General features: G+C 52.4%; 1 protein-coding gene across 11 annotated transcripts in view; it reads left to right on the top strand.

Annotated features, from left to right (window-relative positions):
* DENND2B (DENN domain containing 2B) overlaps positions 1–21,712 on the top strand; it is a 174,555-nt gene that overhangs the window by 141,531 nt on the left and 11,312 nt on the right. For 10 of the 11 annotated variants that reach the window (XR_003434544.1, XM_027115444.1, XM_027115451.1 and 7 more), the window contains 10 exons: positions 2,018–2,154; positions 9,888–10,039; positions 11,927–12,142; positions 13,185–13,281; positions 13,903–13,947; positions 14,946–15,130; positions 16,217–16,326; positions 16,518–16,587; positions 19,422–19,499; positions 20,040–20,180. Coding sequence is in view for 10 of the 11 variants with exons in the window: in XM_027115444.1 (XP_026971245.1) it covers positions 2,018–2,154; positions 9,888–10,039; positions 11,927–12,142; positions 13,185–13,281; positions 13,903–13,947; positions 14,946–15,130; positions 16,217–16,326; positions 16,518–16,587; positions 19,422–19,499; positions 20,040–20,180 (1,231 nt within the window). In the remaining variant the exon portion in view is untranslated. The remainder of the gene's footprint in view (positions 1–2,017; positions 2,155–9,887; positions 10,040–11,926; positions 12,143–13,184; positions 13,282–13,902; positions 13,948–14,945; positions 15,131–16,216; positions 16,327–16,517; positions 16,588–19,421; positions 19,500–20,039; positions 20,181–21,712) is intronic. The other variant, XM_027115450.1, reaches the window with a different exon arrangement.

Below are 21,712 nucleotides of genomic sequence, written 5' to 3' on the forward strand. Positions count from 1 at the left end.
GAAAAAAAGGGGATGGGAGGAGGTTACATCAACCTGAAGGTTCTACACATACACACACATTACATTTATAATATATACACACACATATACCATATATGGAGTCACTTCCGGTAAGAATTAACAGCAAATTTAAATCTGTGCTCTTGGGGAAAAAAAAAAAAAAACAGATAAAGAAAAACAGTTCAAAAAGCACAGGCTTTTTATTTGCCTTTCCGCACAGTGAGCATATTCCCCTGAGGAGCATGAAATAGTAAGTTTGTATCTGTTGTGCCAGGTATGATTCTTGTATTTAATATACTTTTTTATTTAAGAAAAAAATACAAGTCATATATTTCTGCTATTCAACCAAAGAGAAAGAAATCTGTTTTTAACTGACTATATCAGTTATAATGAAAGACAGTGTGTTGGTCCTCGACATGGAACCTTTCTGAGGGATTTTCAAGGATAATTTGCCTGAACGTGATTTGTGTCATTTGCTGATTTGAGAACTGCCTGCATAAGATGTTGACTCCACTGTATACATCAGTGAAAGCTTTTGCTCTCATACCAGCAGTGGTCTGCGGGCCAACATTCAGGAACCACTGTGCTCAGCCATTGGGTATTTAGCTGGTTGAAAAGTCTGGGCCAGTGACAGAGAGATCTGGGAGTCATCGTGGTAGAAATGGTAGATATGGTGATGGTTGTCAATATTGGGGCCCCAGAAAGTGCAGGGTGAGGAAGTCCTGAAGACAGGACTCTGAGACCGTGGCATTGAAAAGGCCAGCGGAAAAGGGGATCCCTCACAGGAGCTTGAGACGCGGTTGAAAACCAGGAGGGACCGTGTCACAGAGAGGAGGGAGGAGAGGGCCAACGTGAGGTGTTTGGCTGTGTCGAGGACTGCACAGTAGCTGGGCAAGCTGAGAACAAGATGTAGCCTTTAGGACACTTTTAGTCCTTGACTTGCACCCCAGGGCCCTTGGGGTGTTGTTCGTTAAACGAGAGAGAAAGGACTGCATCAGCTGAAAGATCTGATGGTTCCCAAAGATGAGGGAGGTGTTAATGGGTGAGAGGAGGGATTCAGTCAGCGCACTTCCTTCTCTCCCTCCCTGGGAGGGACCTGCCTTGGAGAGGGAGAGGATGCAGCTGGGACCAAGCCTTAGACGTTGAAGGGAAGAACCTCCCTGATGAAGGGGAGGAGTAGCAGGTACTGTGGGCTCAGGGTGTCTGAGAAGCTAACCAGCTGTGGTTTTGAAGTTCTGCAGTAGAAGGGAAGGTTATTTGGGGGATGGAAAGGAGCAGGTGACGAGCTGAAGGGAAGCTGGGTCAGGGAAGTAGCTGCTGGCTGCAACTGCCCCCTCCTAGTTCTACCTCAGAAGTGGTATGATTTGTTTTGAGGGCTCAGCGCCTTTATGTTTCAACAAACCACCCACCACCAGCTGCTTCCCCAACCCCCAAACAGCCGTGAGCATCACCCATCCAATGTTGAGCCCTTGCTGCCTACTCAGTGCCAGAGACCTTGCTCGGATACCGGCAGGATGTGAGACTCTTAAGAGCAGGTGAGGCACTCAATTCCTCTGGTAATGGCAGGTACTTCTCAAAAATGATGTTCTCCGGGGCTTGGAGGCCCAAGTCAAAAGCTCAGACCCTGGAGTCAGACGTCCTGGGCAAGTCTACCTCTATCAGTTCATCTCCCTGAGCCTCCAGCTAATCAGTCTTAAAGTGGCACGATACCTGGTAGCAGCATTGTGAAGATTAATGGGCCAACATGTGTAGAGCATATGACACAGCATCTGACACATAACATCCCTTTCGGCTGTGGTAGTTGTTATTGGTATTATTTGCAGGCACCAGGGCTGGGGCCTTTCAGACCATCTGTCTCTTCATCTGGATGGCAAGTTTGGACCCATCTTGATGCTTTGCTCGGTAGCTGGTTTTGTGAGGAGGACCTCCGGTCTTTGCTCTTGCCCTCAGCCATTCCCCACCAGGGCAGCAGGAGTCGGGTTCCGCCGGAATGACTCAAACTCTTTGTTATCCACAGAAAATCCTTTGAGTTTGAGGATGCATCCAGTCTCCAGTCCCTGTACCCCTCTTCTCCCACTGAGAATGGTACTGAGAGCCAACCCAAGTTTGGATCCAAAAGCACTTTAGAAGAGAATGCCTATGAAGATATTGTGGGTAAGCAGGGGTAGAGTGGGGGGCTGGCTCGTCTGTGGTGCTGCAAAAGAATGGCTACAGGAGGGGCACTTCCAGGTTCCACTTCATTCAGCTTCTGGAACTTCTTCAGGAAACGGGCATCAGAGGAAGCAGCTTAAAAGACTGAGCAGCTAAGAGATTAAAGCCTGGCCTTGAATGAATTGGAACCCAAAGGGCTTCTGGGACCACAAGAAGGGGGAAACCACATCATCCCTTCCTTTTATTTTCGAAAGGCTTTGGAGTCCAACAGGTGCCCTTTCTTAGCTTGTGTATCCTTAGGCAAATCACTTAACTTTTTTGAAACCTTTTCTCTTATGAAATGGTGATGATGATATTTTGATGGTAACAACAACAATAATAATAGTAATAACACTTCACAGGATTATTGTTAGGATTAAATGAGATAAAATATATATCAAAGTACCTAGCACAATGCCTGGTCCTTAATATGTATCTCTCCTACTCTTCCCTTAAAGTAAGTGGTGTCAAGAACTGTGAAAGTATCTGAGATTTCACTCTGCTTGCAAGCTAACAAGTCTAGCCTGCCCCGGTTCACAGATGCTGGCAGAAGACACAGACGCTTAGATCACAGACAAAGGACTTTGTTACTCATGGCACAGCAGGCCACGCGACCTTGATGTTCGCATGGGTTCCCCTTGCTCCCCAGTCCCATGCGGCAGTGGGGAGGAGGTCCAGGTAGAGGCTGCACACGTGGTGGGTCTGCAGCCCAGCTGAGGAACCTCAAGCTTAAGAAACCCCAAGCTTTTCAAGGGGCTGCTAGCAAACCTTTGCCCCATGAGGAGACTTATCCTTTTCATTCTGGTCAGCAAACAAATCTGCCTCTGCCCTGCAAGGAGACATGTCTTCCAAGGCTGTTTGCTCTATAAACATCTTTGAAAAGATAGTCTGGAACCATTAATTCCTCTTGCTCAGAAGGTCAGAAATGTAGGACACTGTGGAGAACGGCCCTCCAACAACTGGGAGGATGTTGCGTTGGCAAATTTGTGTTTGAGCAACAGCAAAAGGCCAGTTGTCTAGGCTGGGTTGGGTTTATTTTTGGCTTTTATTTTAATTCTGGCCTCATTCTCTTCAGTGGGGGCTTCAGTTTTGTTCAAGTAAAGCATGTGTCTCAGCGTAGGTCTCTGAAGAGAAAGGAAGGTCAAGTGCCCTTGCCCTTGACCGCTCCCACCCTTGTCTCTGTCTCTGTGTTATCTCTGCCTTAGGCCGGGGTGGGGGGCTGAAGGACATAGTCTTAGTGAGTGAACATGATACAGAGAGGAGTGGCCCTAGTGGAGAACCCTCCAGATAAGACTGTGGGATCTTCGGAAGAGAGGGTCCTCTATTCCCTCATTTGATGGGAGCCATCGGTTTCCCAGTTTTCTCCGTACAACTTGCTGGGCCAGGATTTCTGGGAAGCCAGCAGCAGTGCTCAGGTCCACACAGGCATTGCTTTCCCAGGATGGGAGTGTATAGCATGTAGCCGTCCGAAATTCGGTCATATCAGAAGGACTGTGGGAACGAGATTCTCCAGAACAGCAAACGGGTTTGGGGAGGGAGGCCTCTTCCTTTACTACTGGGAAAAAGCTTTGTACACACGGTCGCCCAGAGCTGAGGTCCAGAGCTGTGGGGATCAGGGGCACAGCCCCATCTGCCTCCCGGCCCTGAGCAGGGTACAAGTCTGTTTCCTCTAGTTTGAGAGGAATTGTCATGTGTCGTTGCTGCCCAGGGCCCTTGGGAGCACCCAGTGTGGCTGCCGCAGGGGACAGGGCAGACTCCAGTTTTCAGCTGCCCCCCTGCTCAGGATCCAGGCACTGCCAACGCTGGGGCCTCGCTGGCCTCTCTTCTCTGAGGAGGCTTTGCAGCCTTTCTGTGCTGCCCGGGGATCTCATGCAGGGGAATGTTCTTGCATCAGCTGAGCTGGAATAGAGAAAGGGCTGCTTCAACCATTTCTCCCTGTCCAGAGGAACGGGGAGGCAAGTGTGTCTGAGCCTCACTCAGTGGAGGGGGCTTGCGGCCACTGCGAGATGTTGCTCAAGGAGGCAAGAAGATAGAGGAGCAGCTTGCATGCTTCTTAGCTGGACGAGCCAGAAGCTAGGGGCGAGGGCTGGTATGAGGTGAGGTTGGGACTGGGGCATGTTCCTTAGCTGTTCCACTAGCTTCTGGGTCTTTGGAGCGTTGTGTAGAGAGTGGGGGAAGAGGGATGGGGAGGAGGGAGGAGGGAGGGCACCTGGGTGTTTTGCGTCGCCCTTGTGGTGTGAGGGTAGGGTGGGTTTCAGCGTCTCCGGTTGTTCAGTGCCCTGGGCACGTTTTCCTCCTTCAGTATCCCCATAGCAGCCCCACCTGAACTTCTCGACCTGACCAGGGAGGCCAGAGGGAAATACAAGGGAGAATCTCTCTTTCTCTCAGATTCTGGTTGACTTACCCTTTCTCCTTCCCTGGCGACAGGCCCAAGAATTTGGACCCACACCCTTAAAGGCTTTGGTGGGGGGCCCTTGTTGCTGAACTCTGAATGTCACTTTCACTTTTGCCTTCCACTGACCAGTGCCTGACTTCTTGGGAGCCTTCTCTGTCTTCTTGGCCCAGCCTGTGCTCTGCGAGGCTGAGGTGTTCCGGTTTGGACTACCCAGCTCTTTCTTGTGCTGCCTCCCTTGCCCAGGACCAGACGGAACTTTGTTCTGGGGGTGTGATAATCGGGTTGTGGCGGGAGGTGGGCACGGGCCAGAGCTCCCGTGCTGAGTCTTTGTCTCGGGGACCAGCCCATTGGTCTGGAGTTCCGTGTCTGTAAGAGGCTGAGGGCCAGCTGGCCCAGAGACTAACACGTCTTCTCCGTGAGCCCTGGACCTGAACGAGGGGCCCTGGGGAGTGTGCTAGCCTCCTGCCCATACCAGGCATGACACCTTGGGAACTGGGGTGAAATACTCCAAAAACAGGCTGAGGTTATCTTGCTAATTTGCAATAGAGTGGTTCAGAAATAAAGTTACTGCCATGTTGCTTCGTGGGGCTGGTTAATTCTCGCCTGTCCAATTTGACGTCTGCCTCTGGAAGACGCTGCTATCCTACAAAGCCTTATAATCGTTTGCGTTCTGAGCCTGACAGTTAAAAATGCACCCAAGGAAGCAGCTTATTAGAGAGTTATGTGGAGTGGCCTCGGCGCCTGACCAAGGAGCCTGGGCTGCATTCCTGCAGAGATTCCCACTCCCCTCAGCTAGCTGGGGCTGAGGGAGAGTTTCCAGGAACTTGAGCGGGGTGGGAGCTGGGGACAGAGCCAGTCAGCCTTACTGCAAAGCTTTTTGAGCCTCTGCTCTTTCTGCCTTCTTCTCTCATTTGTCCCAAGGCTGGGAAACAGAGACATCTAACAGCATAGAGGCTGCCGCCCAGAGGTGCGGTCCAGGGAACGGTGCCCGGGCAGTTGGTAAATGTTGTCCAGCCTCGGAGGGTGGTAACAACTGGCCCCTTAGAGCTCCCCATCTGATGTGCTATGTATTGTCGCGGGAGTTGGGCCCCTAATCTGGCCCTGTCTCCACTGTGCGAGGGAGGGGAGGAGGCTGAGAACCAGGAGAAACAGCTGGTTGGAAGCAGGAGGGGGCTGGGGAGGGAATCTGCAGACCCACGGCCCTAGCCATGGGTGTGGTCTGGGAAGCTTAAGATTCCGTTCGGGGGAAATTCTCAGCGCTTGTGCACAGACACACCCCTTCTCTAACTGGTTCTTCCAGTTGTGCGTTTGTTGGGGGGTGGGGTGCTTGGCACCTGTGGTTAGTGACCAAAGGAGATGTGGGGAGGAGTGGGGGCAGGGCTAGGTGGGACTGGGTTCTTCCTTCAAGAGGATCTATGTGATAAGTCTGGGCTCTGACCAGCGCCTTTAAAAGAGTGCAAAGCAGAAATTCTTGGCGATGCCCCTGTCCCTTGTCTCATCAGCAAAGCTGGGAAAGGTTGAGACCTCTGGCTTCCACAGCTGGGCTTGATGAGATGGAGCTGCTCAGGCCAGGCCTCGGGGGAGGAGGGCCTACCTCTTCTCTCTCTCCAAGGGCAGCGTGGAGCACCCTCGAGGAAGCTGCGTGGGCAAGAATGCAGGTGAAAGTCTTGAGGTCTGCCAGGCTTCCGGTCTCCCATCCATGTCCCTGCCAAAGCTTCCCCAGGTTTCTCCCCTCGGCTCCAGCTTCTTCCGCTTTGCTGTGGCTCTGCTCCTCCAGAGAAGGTTCCGAGCCCGGCTCTCCAGCCCTCCTCCTCTCCCAGCTCTGAGCCATTGCTTTGGGGTTGATTTGCTCTCAGCAGATTCCGTTTAGTGGCTCTAGGCCTCGGGGACTGCTTGGTCTCTGCACATCCCCATCCCCTGGGCACCCTTACTCCCTGGACAGATGGCTGGGAGTGTCTCCGTGAGGCAGCTCCAGAAGGGTAGTCAGAACAGTCCAGGAAGCTGAGAGTAATAGGTGAACGGGGGCTGTGAAGGGCCCAAGCTAAGGCTGGGAGGCAGGGCTTGGGCCAGGGCCAGCCGTCATTTCCTGGAGAAATGATTAGTGGCCTGGTTATATCAGAGAGGATGTTAACCTTGCTGGAGAAGAAAGAGGCTGACGTTAGGGCTGAACAGTCGGGAGGAGCAGGCGTTTAAGGCTTTCCTGAAATTTAGTTTCCAGAGGCAATACTGGGCTTGAGACCCTGGTGTTCCCAACTGTTCTCAGTTCCCAGGTTATCACTGATGTGCATCTATTACTTCCCTGGGCCTCAGTCTCCTACATCTATTTCTTGGAGCTTTGGATTTTTTTTTTTTTAACTTTAAAAAAAAAATTCTTATTTATTTATTGGCTGTGTCGGGTGTTTGCTGCTGCGCACGGGCTTTCTCTAGTTGCGACAAGCGGGGGCTACTCTTTGTTGCGGTGCACGGGCTTCTCATCGTGGTGGCTTCTCTGGTTGCGGAGCACAGGTTCTAGGCGTGCGGGCTTCAGTAGTTGTGGCACGCAGGCTCCGTAGTTGTGGCTCGCGGGCTCTAGAGTGCAGGCTCAGTAGTTGTAGCGCACGGGCTTAGTTGCTCCGTGGAGTGTGGGATCTTCCCGGACCAGGGATCGAACCCGGGTCGCCTGCATTGGCAGATGGACTCCTAACCACTGCTCCACCAGGGAAGTCCGGAGCTTTGGATTTTATATTAATATTCACAGCTTTGATTGTGGGGAAAGAAAGAAGGGAGAGAAGAGAAGGAGTGAAGGAGGGAGGAAAAGAGGGTTTGCCTTGGGACTCACGTCATGGCACTCAGAAGCTATTAGGAAGTTTAGAAACATCTGTCTAAAGCAGTGGTTCTTAATGGGGTGAGTGGGAATGGGGGCACAGTTTCGTCCACCCATCCACTCATCCACCTTTCCTTTCTTCCTCTCTTCCTTTCCTTTCCTCCTTCCTTCCTTCCTTCCTTCCATCGTCCATCTGTCCACCCATCCACCCATCATCCATTTATCCACCCATCTGCTCAGGGGACATTTGACAGTGTCTGGAGACATTTTTTTGTTTGTAACAACTGAGGGGATGCTACTGTCATCTGTCTGGTGGATTGAGGCCAGGGCTGTTACTAAACATCCTACAGATGCACAGGATAGTCCACCACCACAAGAATTATCCAGCACCAAGTGTCAGTAGTTTGGAGCAACTCTTCTAAAGGAGTTGAGACAGGGTCATCCTGTAGGTTGGGGCATGATGATAAGGACTCTGGCTGGTCATCCAGCCCAAAGCAGTTTAGATTTGATGAGCCTGGAATAAATGTTCTTCCTGACCCCTTCAGCTCTGTCCTGCTTCACAGGATCAGGAAGACTGTGTCCTGACTTTCTCCAGTCCTTGGTCCCCCAACCTCACTGCTGTAGGATATATGTTGGAGAGGGACCAAGACATACAGAGTCTATCCTGATTCCTCCCAAAGTGCCCACAGTGGGGTAGGCTGGAGAAAACATGCAGGGGATGCCAGGTTTCATATTTGGCTTCTGGAGGCAGGGTTGCTGGGCCAGCTCTGCTTAGTCAGGGCTCTGGAATGGAGACAAGTCATTTTCATAGCATGACTGTGTTACAGGAAAACGTCTGTTCAATTGCTGGGGACTCTGCTGATGTTGGGAATCACTTAATTCAGTCCCAAATCCTTCCTTGACCCATCTTTGACTCATAAGTTTACAGAGATTTGTATTGCTCCCATGGCAGTCTAATTAGCTGTGACCGAAATCCCCCCTTCACAGCCCCCCCCATCCCTCCTCCTACACCTCTGTAAAGGCATTTTCTAAGTTCATGGTGGTTTTCCATGATAGTAATAAGTAGATACCACAACGGGGGGAGATCTTGGTTTTGGAAATGGAAAAATCTGAAAGAAGCACGTAGGGATTTGGTTTTTCTCCTGTGTCCTATCCTAGGAAAGCTTACACACCCAGTGGCCTTTGTGTCTAGTCTATGGCTCTTTCTTCTGTCTGCTCCCTGAGAAGTGACATCTGAACTCCTCTATGGTGGGAGGCACGGGCAGGCATCCCTGGGGCTCAGTGATCACCCAAGCTCAATCCCGCTGCTGATTGGAGAAGCTGGAGTGAGCCCTGCTAGCAGCTTCCTGTGTGCCACCTCCAGCAAAGCCGCATTCTGGCCACTGGTACCTGCGTCCCAAACAGTGGCCTTGATACCGAGGGGAGGCTAAGGAAAGACAAGACAAAGGGCAGTAGAGGGCAGTATTTCCTCACAGTCCCCGTGGACCTTGTCACCACTGTGATTCTGCTGCACGACTGTGATTCTAGGACTGACCCTGCTCATGATATTATTATATTTTAGAAAAGTCCAGGTATGTGTTGGCAGGAAAGGGGCAGGAGGGCATGGCTTGTGGGAAGGGGTTTCTCTTCAAGGGCAGGGACTATGCTTTGGACTTTGAGTGCCAATACAGTGCCTACTGCCAGGGGTTTTAGAATTGAGTCCTGAGAAGAGAAACAAGAACTCCCCACCAACCCCACCCCTCCAGCCCAAACTCCTTTCAAGCCTTTCACATCTCCCATGTGTCATAGCAGGAGAGTTTATTCCAAAAGGGGATTGCTGACCATTGTCTTCTTGCTGAGGTCTGTGGTGGAGGAAGTGGAGTGACGCTGTAGTCAGAGCGGTTCATTGAACAAATAATACTGAGCGCTCACCACTTCGGTGTACCAGGCAAAAGCCCTGTCCTGAGAGAGCTGTGGCACAGCGTACAGGCAGGAGGGAGGGCTGGTGAAGCCCGGCACCCTAGAGTTCGCAGCGCCCTTCCATGCCCATCTCCAGAAGTGGTCCTCAGGGAGCAGTGGGTGAAGGGACAGCCGTGTGACCTCTGAAAGCCTTTTCTACCTTGAACTGTATATCTCTGGGGCTTTTGCAGCAAAGGGACTGGAGCCAAGGAGAGACGCCTGGTGTTGGCTTTGTCCTCTGGCTGGGCACAGGCATGGGTGGCTGAGCCAGTCTTGTGCAGTCCCTGAATTTACAAAGCAGAGGCCAGGCAAGGCTGAGCTGAACTGGAGGTGGGGGGTTCAGCTTCTGGACTTGGAGCCAGCATCTGTTTGTAGCCTCCCCACTGCAGACGGGCAGCTGCATGACTCATGAGCTGAAGGGCCAGGCAGAAGCCACTCTCTTTGGCTCACAGGAATTCTGCTTGTTTATTTGTGTGTGTGTGTGTGTGTGTGTGTGTGTGTGTGTGTGTGTGTGTTTCCTTCTTGCCTTCTCCCCCTTCTCTAACTTTTCCTCCTCTGCAGGAGATCTGCCCAAGGAGAATCCGTATGAGGATGTGGACTTAAAGAGCCGAAGAGCAGGACGAAAATCCCAGCAACTGTCTGAGAACTCCTTGGACTCTTTGCACAGGATGTGGAGTCCTCAGGACAGGAAGTACAACAACCCACCCGCTCAGGTAACAGCAGCCCTGACTTGGGCCTGGAGGGTCAGCACGAGGCGTGGGCCAGCTTCCACTCAGGCTTTTTGCCTCACTAGTGCTAGGTGAAGGTGACGTCAGGGAAGAGCTCTGCACTCAGGGACTTCTGCCGTGTCGATATGCTTGTGGCCAATCGAGATGTGCTCTTAGGGGCACCCTGTCCCACCTTCTTCCCCTCGCTGCTTGAGCTCTGAGCTGCAAAACTAAGGCAGGAGCCCCTGTCGTCTCCTGTCTAATCATTATTTCTCCTCCCCTTCCTGGAAACAGGAAGACAGGGCCCAGGTTGGAGTCTTGGTATTCTGCAGCTCTGGCAGAACTGATCTCAGCACTGGCATTTAGGGGCCAGGCGTAGGCCCAAGAACCTGATTTGGAGAACTAGACAGGTGTCTCCAGGACCTGGAACCACTCCCACTGAATAAATGGTTGAATGGATGAATCTCTGAGGAATGGACTGATAGAGGCAGAATGAGAAGAAAGGTGAAGAGTTGAAGGAAGCTCTTAGACTATAGCTCATTCTGGCCTTGTCCACGGTGGACAGGAGGCAGGAGAATAGAGATCCTATCTTGGACCTACCCAAGCAACTCTAACTCTCCTAGACTTTTTTTTTTTTAATAAATTTTATTTATTTATTTATTCATCTATCTATCTATTTATTTATTTTTGGCTGTGTTAGGTCTTCATTGCTACGCACAGGCTTTCTCTAGTTGCGGCGAGTGGGGGCTACTCTCCGTCGCAGTGCACAGGCTTCTCATCGCAGTGGCTTTTCTTGTTGCAGAGCACGGGCTCTAGGTGCACGGGCTTCAGTAATTGTGGCACATGGGCTCAGTAGTTGTGGCGCACGGGCTTAATTGCTCCACGGCATGTGGAATCTTCCCGGACCAGGGCTCGAACTCGTGTCCCCTGCATTGGCAGGCGGATTCTTAACCACTGCGCCACTAGGGAAGCCCCTTTCCTAGATATTTTATAACACTGGCTAGAGAATATAAAAATTATTTCTTCTGGCTTTGGAATGATGTGACTTTTTATAAAAGACTTACCTCTCTAATGTGCTCTGTTCAAATAAGCTTCCATTGAATTTGTATTTCCAGACTGATTGGGTGGGAAGGGGAAATTGGGGGATGGGAGGGAAGGAGGACTTGCTGAAGAGTGATGAGAGGCAATGCCACATCCAGACGGCAGGTGGAAGGCATGCCAAGTTTGCGGGGGTGCTGGCTTTTTGGTGGTGAGCCGGATCCGCCAAGAGTAAGGTGCCCTGTGCTGAAGGGTGTCAGTCTAGACAGAGGGAGGCAGAAAGTAGATCCAGGCAGGGATGGAAGCAGTCCAGGACCATGTAGGTGAGGGAGCCACTGGCTCCGAGGCCTGCCTTGCCAGGCTTTGGTGGTCAGAGCCCTGTATTCTCCCTGGAAGAAGTGAGCAGGGCTGGGTTGACATGTATTCTGGCCTCTGCTAGAGAAGCCTTTTAGGACTAACTCAGGGGCTGAGTGGGGGAGACTGGATCCGTCGACCACACCCAGTAATGAGCGGAGTCTAAGCCGTGTCCCAGAGCTCAGGAGGGGCCCGCAGATTTCTCACTTGATCTTCTTTTTCCACTCAGATAGACAGCCCAGTTTTCTTAGTCTCTGCTTTCTTTTTTCTGGAAGAAGTAGTTAAGCTTCCTTTGTGGAAGCAAGTATCGAATCTAGCCCTGAGCTGCTGATCAGCAGCTGAGCTCTTAAAAGAGGAAACCCTGGTAGATGGAAATTCCAGGTGGGATTTGGAGGAGTCTGGGATGCCAGCCTGTGGCTTCTCTGTCCAGGTCCCAGCAGACAGGTGCCAGCCAAGGCATCTGTGCTGAGTCCTTCTCCCATGTCCTCTCTCCCATGCCAGCTCTCCCTGAAACCCGGCAGCCAGTCCCTACGCAGTGGGAACTGGTCAGAAAGGAAGAGCCACCGGCTGCCACGATTACCCAAGAGGCACAGCCATGACGACATGCTGCTGCTGGCTCAGTTGAGCCTGCCATCTTCACCCTCCAGCCTCAATGAGGACAGCCTCAGCACCACGAGTGAACTGCTGTCCAGCCGCCGGGCCCGCCGCATTCCCAAGGTAGCCTCCCCAGCTGGAGCTGGCTGGGGCTGGGCAGGTGGGCAGGCAGGCGGTGGCTCTTCTCTCCTCCCCCCTCCCCCCTCCCTCCCTCCCTTCCTTCCTCCCTTCCTCCCTTCCTCCCTTCCTCCCTTCCTCCCTCCCTTCCTCCCTTCCTTCCTTCCTTCCTTCCTTCCTTCCCTCCTTCCCTCCCTCCCTCCCTAATCTGGGCCTGCTTCCTCAATTCTCGTGAAATCAATTTCAGGTCCAGGCACTGGCCTTTCTTTTTCATCTGACTAATTTCCTTTTCTTATCAATAAAGATGCCCTAAGTGATTAATGCTGTGCAGATGTTAGGGGAAAACAGGCTAGCCTGGCCCCCAGGGAGTACTCTACGCCACTGGGTGGATGGAAACAGTCCTTAAGAAGCTCCCCATTAGTGAGTGTGGGGTGCACGAAGTCTCTGTGTATGCAGAGATATCTCCAGGCTTTGAAGGACATAGGACCCAAACATGGGTCTTCCTTTCTATAACTCTCAGAATTGAGAGTTTTCAGCAATGATTTGCACACAGAGATAGCCAGGCCCAAATCCCCAGCCCAAAGCAGCAGGATTTAGCCAAGTGGTATTTTTAGCCTGCAAACAATGCTTGGGTATATTGGGAATTTAGCTCCTTCCTGCCAGGGCCCCAGGTTGTAGCCCAGAGGAGAAAGGCTCAATCCTTGTTCCTGTTATTGCCTCTGAGCAGCTCTTTGTCTCACTTGGTTCAGGGACTCTTGAGACCCAGGAGCTCCCATCCTGTCTAGTTTGATCACAGTTCCTTCCTCTGGGGAGCTAAGTGTAAAGTCCTTGTCTTGGGGGCAGGAGACCACTAAGGGGACAAGTAGATGGGGAGCCACCAGTCTGCCCTTGGGGCCAGTGCAGGAGGGAGACCAGTACTGGGCCCATTGCGGAGAGGGCAGAAGGCTTGTACCAGTAGGGGAATGGACGGCCTCTGTAAATCAGCCTTCTGAGGAGCTGGGGCAGTTGGTGTTAGGGTTGCCTCACCCTCCCTGCTTTTCTCACCCAGCTTGTCCAAAGAATTAACTCCATCTACAATGCCAAGCGGGGAAAGAAGAGGTTAAAAAAGCTGTCCATGTCCAGCATTGAGACATCATCACTGAGAGGTAGGCCTGGATGCCTGAGCTGGCTCAGGTTTCTGGGGCTCTTGGGCATTAGAAGTGGGGAGAGGCATGGACTAGCCTCAGTTTACCCTTCCATGGGGCAATCGTGGGATCCTCCTGTCTTCTAGGAGGGTAGAGCCCTGCGAAAAAGTGGCCACATAGGAGGGGAGGGCCAAAGAGGGAAGAAAGCCTTGGGAAGGGTTAGTGCAGACTTTGGGCTGTGAGGCCCTGAATAGGAAAGTGGGTGTGGGAATCTGCATCTGGCAAAAGGAAAGGCCAGACTTACTGGGCACTGTGGTCTGTTTCCCATTTCAAATCTTGGCCTCCTGGAGGCAAGACCCTTGTGTTCCAGGCTGATAGGCCTCTCTGCTGGCTCAGCCTCCAACTTCGGCCCTCAGCTTGCCCCAAACCAGGACTGGGTGGATAGGGGTTTGGATATAGATTAGCACCTGCAGTTTGAGTTCTGAGGGACCCTGGCCCCGGGCCACGCAGCACCTGGCCAGGGGCCCACTGGAGCCCAGACGAGGTACATCCCTCATGAGAAGAGCTGGGTGGGGGGCACAGAAAACATTTGCTGTGGGGCAATGGCTCAGCAAGCATGCACTCTGCTCTTAACTTTTCTAGATGAGAATAGTGAGAGCGAGAGCGACTCCGACGACAGGTTCAAAGGTGAGGCATGGCTCCCCAAGAGCATGGACCCCTTTCCTGCCCTGGCTGTGGGGAATCAGCCTTCCCTTCTCTGCACATGCAGTTCCAATATCCCAGAGTGGCCCCGTTTGGAGAGGCGATGGCAGGCAGGATACGAGGCCAACAGAGCAAGGAGCTCTAGGGGAGTCCATTCCTACAGTCATGGAGCTCGACCCTGAGAGATTAAATGCAACCATCTCCTTTTCCCAAATTTAAGGCTGGTGACCCTGCCTTACTTTCCCAAGCCGTTGTCCATGAAAATTGGGTGCTAGGTTTGCCTGGTAAGTTTTGTGAATCTGGAGAGTCAGAGATGGGTTCAATAGGTTACAAGTACCTCTTCTGGTTGTAAGAAGTGTGCCAAAGTCTGAGGAAACTGGTACTCTGGAGGCCCTGAGGCCACTCATCTTCCCTCTCCCTAGAGAGGAGAGCTACCACCTCCCTGGAAAGGTTCTGGGACCTTCATGTTCCAGGGGGCCTTGGGCAAACCTCTGTTCCTTCTCTAGTGGGAAGCCCTGCCTAGACCTTCCTGGATGATTAAAGTATGTGGGAACTAGCTCCCTCCTTCCCTCCTCTGCTGGTCCCCCAGGCAAGTGGGCAAGTGGACTTTGGGCCTGGGGACAGGGAAAAAGGGTCCAAGTCCAAGGACTGATAGGGGCCCTAGGGTGAAGGCTTCGTGGATGTTCATATCTTCTAGTCCTGTTGGCACAGGGGCAGGGGTGGCTGGGTGCCATTGATGCATCCCTGGATGTGCCTGGCTCAGGCAGTCTGTTGGCCCCAGCTCAGCCTCCAGGAGGCCCTGACTATGTCAGGGCAGACAGGCTACACACCTTGCGCCTGCCACTTCTCCCCCAGACCTCGTTGTGTCAGGCCGTCAGACTAGGCTCCTGCACTTAGAGGTGCCCCCTGGGGATGGAGCCCTGAGCGTGGGGTGGAGGGGGCTAACGTGGGGGTCTCGTCCCTGACGTGTGACCTGCCCCCAGCCCACACGCAGCGCCTGGTCCACATCCAGTCCATGCTGAAGCGCGCACCCAGCTACCGGACCCTGGAGCTGGAGCTGCTCGAGTGGCAGGAACGGGAGCTGTTCGAGTGCTTCGTGGTGGTGTCGCTCAAGAGGAAGCCATCCCGAAACACGTACCTCCCTGAGGTCTCCTACCAGTTTCCCAAGGTGAGGCCGCCTCCCTCCTTCCCTGCCCCTTCCTCTGCCTCCTCCTTTCTGCCTGGCCCATCTGGGGAAGAAGAGAGATCCTGTTCCTGCCTTAGCAACTCACCTCACTGCACTAGCCCTGAGCGTGTCTGCCTGTAGCCGGGAGGGAGGAGAGGGGGTGGGTTTGGGCCAGTGAGTATTCGGAGGATGAGGGCGGAGAGAACACCCCCCAGCGTGCCTAGAATGAGATCCACGTTGTTTCCAGGACTTCAAGGGTCCTGAGGAAGGGCCCCCAGCTACTTCTCCTACCTTATTACTTTTCTTTTCTCTTTTTTAACCACTTTATTGAGATACAGTTCACATACTATATAATTCACCTGTTTAAAGCGTACAATTCAATAACTTTTAGTATAGTCACAGTTATGTGATCAATTTTAGAACATTTTCATCACCCTCAAAAGAAACCCTGTACCCATTAGCACTCACTCCCCATTTCCCCCACGTACCTGAGCTCTTACCACTCCTTCCCTGCTTGCCCCCAGCCAGCCCGCCTGGCCTCCTTTCTCTTCCTGTAACACTCGGGCCCTTCCTCTCTGCCATTGCCTCTGCCGGGAATCTTCTTTCCCCAGCTCTTCACTTGGCTGCTGGCTCTTTCTCATTCTTCATTCTCCGATCAAATAGGAGATCTTTCTAGACACTCTAAAGTAGCCCCACCCACCCACTTATCTCTGTCATATCGCCCTGTGTATTTCCTTTGTGGCACCCTCTGAAATTTTGTTGTCGATTGTCTCACTCTGCTGACCAGAATGCACAGGGACAGGGACCTTGTCCGCTTGGTTTTCTATTGGTAGCCCAGCACATGCCAGGTGCCACATAGAAAGTGCTAGTTTGGCATATACTGAATGAATAAATGATGACTCAGCCCACACCCGGACCTCTCTGTGAGAAATGGGAGTGGGGTCAGGGTAGGGTTGCTGAGAAGCATGCCAGTTGGGCAAGTGCCACCTAGGACTCTCGGGGGAGGAGATATTTGTCAGCTACCCCCCACCAGTCCCGAGTTCCACGTCTTCTCTTATCTCTCTCTCCCCATATTCCTCTTCCTTGCAGCTGGACCGACCCACCAAGCAGATGCGGGAGGCAGAAGAGAGGCTCAAGGCCATTCCCCAGTTTTGCTTCCCTGATGCCAAGGACTGGCTTCCTGTGTCAGAGTACAGCAGGTGAGGCCTGGTCTAGCATAGCCTCCTTTACCCCCATAACAGTGGGCAGCTGACTCTGGCCCACCCTAGTCCCAGCCTCCTCTCCTACCGCAGCCTGGTCTTTCACCCCCTTCCTGGGCGGTCCCTCTTCTTGGGGGCTGTTTCCTGGGTCCTCTGATATTTCCCTGATGCCAGACTTCTCCCTGTTCCAGTGAGACGTTCTCTTTCATGCTGACTGGGGAGGATGGCAGCAGACGCTTTGGCTACTGCAGGCGCTTACTAGTAAGTAGGGCCATTCGGTCCTCAGGGACTGGGCCACAGTGTTTGTATGTGTGTACGCTCTTCTTTAACTTGAGCTGGTAGAAACTCAAGTTGTTCTATGTTCTGCTTCCTTGTATGCTGCCTTGTATGAGGACGGACACACACACACACACACACACACACACACACACACACACAGACGCACACACACACACACAGACGCACACACACTCCACGAAGCACTCCCTGGGATGGCAGGACTTAAAGTTCTCCTCTGATTGGGCCCCAGGATCTAAGATAATCTACAATAAGGGAAGAGATTGGATCACTTTCTACTGGGCTGTCATATGTTTTTAGCTCTTCTATACTTTTTCTTTTTGTTCATTTACTTTGGGCTTACAGGCTCAGATTGCTGATCCTGATTGCAGGATCACATCAACCCAGCAGTATGTGTGTGTGCATCAGATTGGGGTGGAGGACAACCTTCCTCACCCCCATACCTGGACAACCTCATGTGCATCCTGTCCATGGTCTGGTGGGGCTGGAGGCTGAGCAGGGACAGAGCAGTACCTTCTGTGGGATTCTGGGAGAGATGCCTTGAACTCAAGGGAAAGCGAGGGTTTTGAAAATATAAGCCATGTTGTAGAGAGAGAAGCACTACACCATCCCTCTTCTCATTAGTCCTGGGAAATAGATTGAGGTAAAGGTAAAGAGAGTCCTGTCACACACTCCCCTGGGGCTCACCAGGGGTATTGTTGACAGAGTTTCAGGGTTCCCAGGCCTTAGTGGGAGAAGGGGCAGATGAGGGGGATCTTCGGCAAAGGTGATGCATAGCAGGGACTCCAGGTGAAGGGTTCTGGGCTGTTCATTCATTCATTCAGAAACATGTAGCATACACCTGCTGAGGGTTAGGCAGCATACGCTAAAGGCACATAAAGGTGAGCTAGACATGGCACCTATCTTCAAGGAACGTTAGATAGTCCAGTAGAGGAGGTAGGACTTTCAATGTAGAAGGCAGGGCAAAGGGAATGAACTGTGATTTGGGATCTGTTTATGTTCCAGGCTAGATGCTTTAAGTATGTCATTTTCTTTATTACTCATAATAGCCCATGAGGCATTGGGTTGGCCAAAAAGTTGGTTTGGGTTTTTCCATAGCATCGTATGGAAAAACCCAAACCAACTTTTTGGCCAACCCAGTATTATTATATATGTTCTTTAGATTAAGAAACCGAGACTCAGAGGTAGAATGACTTGCCTAGGGTCATACAGCCAATCAGGGCCAGAGCCAGGTTGACTCCAAGTCCTTTAACACCAAGTCTGGTATCCTGGATCACCCCAAAGGGTAGTCTGGGGAGAAGGAGTACTTGGAGATAGAATGCCTGGTGAGTGGGGCTAAGGGAAGGTAGAGCAGTACAGATGCCAGGTGGGGAGCCAGGCAGCTTTACCTGGGCCTGGGGGGGGGGGTGGCATTCCAAAGGCTGCCTTTGCAGGAGCAGAGATGGAGCAGAGCTGCTCCTTTGCAGTGGGCCTGCTGCCCCCAGGGAAGAGCATGTTTGTCCTGGCGTGCTCAGAGAGGGCCTGGGCTGGGTCCCTGCCAAGGGGGCTGGCACTAGCTCGGCATTCCTGCAGATTGGACACAATGATTCTAACCCAAATCCCACATACTTGTTTTAATCACTTGGGGCTTTAGGGGAGGCGGGGGAGAGAGAAGAAGAGAGGAGTGAGTTTCAGGCCTAATATGGACAAAAACAGATTCTGCCTTCTCTTTAGATCTGTGACGTGTGGCCAGCAGGTTTGGAGACTGAAATAGCCCATCTGCATTTGCTTAGCAGCCTGCATGAGGGGCCAGCACCTGCTGCTCTGCTCCCTCCCCGCTCGGCCTTGCTGGGCACTCCAGGCCTCTGAGCCAGAGGCAGCCACAGAGCCCTGCCAGCCCCTGGCTGGAGAAGTCAACTCCTGTGGACTCACTCCAGCCTGCATTTGGGGGCTCCAGGCCTGGGGAGCTCTCAGTGCACATCTCCTTCAGCTGCCTACCTTTTAAATCCCCCTTTTACTTTGTTCTCCTCTACTCTGTACATGCCTCTGCCCAGTCTCTTTGTGTTTCTTTCCCTTCCTTTCTGTCAGAAGGCAGCATACTTTAGAGGTAATACAGCAAATCAGAGGCAGAAACAGACTCCTGGTTCCATGACTTCTATACATGACCTTGGACAATGGCTTAATAATTTTGAGCTCAGTTTCCTCATCAATAAAAGGGGGATAATAATGCCTATCTAACAAGTTTTTGGAAAGTTCCAAGCCCAGGACTCGGATACGGTAAATATTCAATAAATAGTAGTTTGCTTCTCTTATCTGGTGTCAGTTTGCTTTCCTAGAATGGGGATGGATCAAGGAAGGGAGAAAAGAGCAACTGAGAACAGGAATGTTTTGCAGAATGTCCCCTCTGGGAGGCAGAAGACCGCCTGGCTTGCTCCTAAGGATGTACACAAGTCCCTCCCTTACCACTGGGGGCCTGGGGATTTAGGGATATAAATCCACAATCACCCTATAGCCTCTGCCCAACCGCTTTGTCCTTTGCCAGCCCCCATCAGTGTCTTCCTGGGGGGGAAGGGCGGAGCCTGTGTAGAGCTTGGCAGGAGTCTGGTACCTTGGGCTGGAAGGCCCAGCAGAGGCTGAAGCCTGCCCCCAAAGAGTGACAGCCCTTTCCTTGGGGGCCTGGTTGAGTAGAGGTTTAGAAGAGGCCCAGAGTCTTCACTAGAAGACTGGTGCTTCGTCCTCAGTTCCCAAGGAAAAGGAGTCAGATATAGTAACCATGCGTCCTCTGTGTCTGTGTCTCTCTCCTCCTTGTCCTGGCCCAGCCAAGTGGGAAGGGGCCTCGGTTGCCAGAGGTGTACTGTGTCATCAGCCGCCTTGGCTGCTTCGGCTTGTTTTCCAAGGTAAGAGGGCTCTGGCTTACTTCCCTCCCCCTTCCCCCAGCTGACAGCTCCCATAGGAGTATCTGCATGTGGCTTAGATGAGAAAACCACCTGTCTGTGTGTGAGAGGGTGAGAGAAGGCGAGAATGCAAGGGCAAGTGCAAGCGAGCTGTCCGACTCCCTCCCCATATACCAGCTCCTGCACCGGCAGTGTCTGCTAATGTCACAGCTCACCCTGGGCCGTGGGCGGAGCTGAGTCCTTGGGGACAGAGACCCTGCGGGAAGCCAAGTGCCCAGGAACCCGACCTCAAGTGGTATTTCCTTTGCCCAGCTACTCAGATCTTGGAGTCTGAGGCAAGGACAAGTTAGGGAGTAGAGCCGACACCGAGTGGCCAGGGAGACGGGAAGGGTAGGGTATGAAGCTCCTGGCGAGATAGTCCATCATCTCCCAGCTTTCGGCCCGGGCTGGTCAGATGCCGGGCTGCCCTCTTCTCTGCCCAGGAGGTAGGGGAGGGTGGCGCCCTGACACCCTTCCTCTTTGGGCTGCTGGCGGTGGGCACAGGTCCTAGATGAGGTGGAGCGCCGGCGTGGGATCTCCGCCGCTTTGGTCTATCCCTTCATGAGAAGTCTCATGGAATCACCCTTCCCTGCCCCAGGGAAGACCATCAAAGTGAAGACATTCCTGCCGGGGGCTGGCAATGAGGTAGGGATTTCTGCTGCCTCTTCTCTCAGACCATGGACTGGGGCTGGCGGGGGACCTGCTGGGCCAAGGCTCAGTCTCTGGGGGTGCCGAGCACGGCCCCTTCCTTGCTCAGCACATTTGCACACCTCACCAACAGGGACTAAAAAGAGTGAATGACAGAACTGTAATCGTTGCTCAACTCTCTGCAGCTTCTAGGGGCCTTCCCTGACCTGTTTGGACTAAACTGCAGGCCACCTTTTATTCATTCATCAAATGTTGACAGAATATGTGCTCTCTCACAGTCAGGGTTCCTGCAGACCTTGAGGCAGAGTCATATAGTTAAAGAGGGGCACAGCTCGGTCCTTGTGGAGTTCATAGTCTAGTGGGAGAGACGGACACTAAATAAATACTTGTACATAGAAACAGATAACCCCTAAAAGTGTTAGGTGCCAAGTGAAAGCACAGAGTGAGAGTGTGTAACGGGATGTGCTTTAGATTAGGGGCCAGGAAAGCCCTCCTCTGAGGAAATGACATTTTACTGGGGACCCAAGGTGAGTAGAGTCAACCAGATGAAGTGGGAGGAGGGAGACTAAAAGAGAAGGGTGTGGGCGGGAGAGGATTATTCCAGGTAGAGGGACAGCATGTAAAAGCAAAAGTTGGGAAAGTGTGGACGCTTGCCAAGGAACGGGGTAAAAAGGCCAGGATGGTTGAAAAAGGGAGTGAGCAGGGTGGATAGACAGCAGGGCCAAATCACAAGGTACCTGTAGGCCCAGTTCAGGGTTTGGAATGTCTCTAAAGCAGGGTTATGAGATCCGAGATATGGTTTTAAAAGCTCACTCTGGCTGCTGTGTAGATTATGGACTGGAGTGAAAACAGGGAGACCAGCTTGGATATGTTGCAGTAGTACAGGCAAGAGATGATCGGAGTTTGGATTAAGGTGTGGACGAAAAGGTGAAGAGAATAGATGGACTGGAGATGTGCCTTAGAATTAGGGTCAATAGCACATTGTGTTTGATTGGAAATAGGGAATAGTGTTGGGGAGATTTGAAGGCGAATTCCCAGTTTTCTGGCTTGAGCAACAGGTCAGCGGATGGAGCACCTGAGGGAGGTTTGTGAGGAGGAAGAGCTTGACTCCGTGCACGTTACATTCACGATGCCTGCGAGACACCCCAGAGAAGATGTTTAGTAGCAAACAGTGTAGACAGGGAAGAGAAGATAGTCCCGAGGGCCTCCAGCATTTAGAGGGCCTGCAGCAGAGGAGCAGCAGACCTGAAAACTAAGACAGGAGGAGTCCCAGGAAGCCAAGGAAGGGGCCCTCTCACGAAAGGAAGGAGGGCTCAGGCGAGGTCAGGATGAGGTGTGGCGGGACGCCTTGAGTTTCAGAAACGGGGGCGGTCAGGGGGCCGAGAAGCTTGAGTAGAGAGAGTTGAGAAGTGAATGGGGTTGAGAAGGGGGACTAGCCTGTAGAGACAGCTTTTAAGAGGTTTGGCTGTGGGGAGAAATGGGGAAGGGGCAGTGGTTGAAGGGTAACGTGGAGCCAGGGGAGAGTCTGT

The sequence above is a fragment of the Aethalodelphis obliquidens genome, unplaced genomic scaffold (genome assembly GCF_003676395.1).
Source record: "Aethalodelphis obliquidens isolate GAN/ISIS:26980383/991018 unplaced genomic scaffold, ASM367639v1 scaffold14, whole genome shotgun sequence".
Lineage (NCBI taxonomy): Eukaryota > Metazoa > Chordata > Mammalia > Artiodactyla > Delphinidae > Aethalodelphis > Aethalodelphis obliquidens.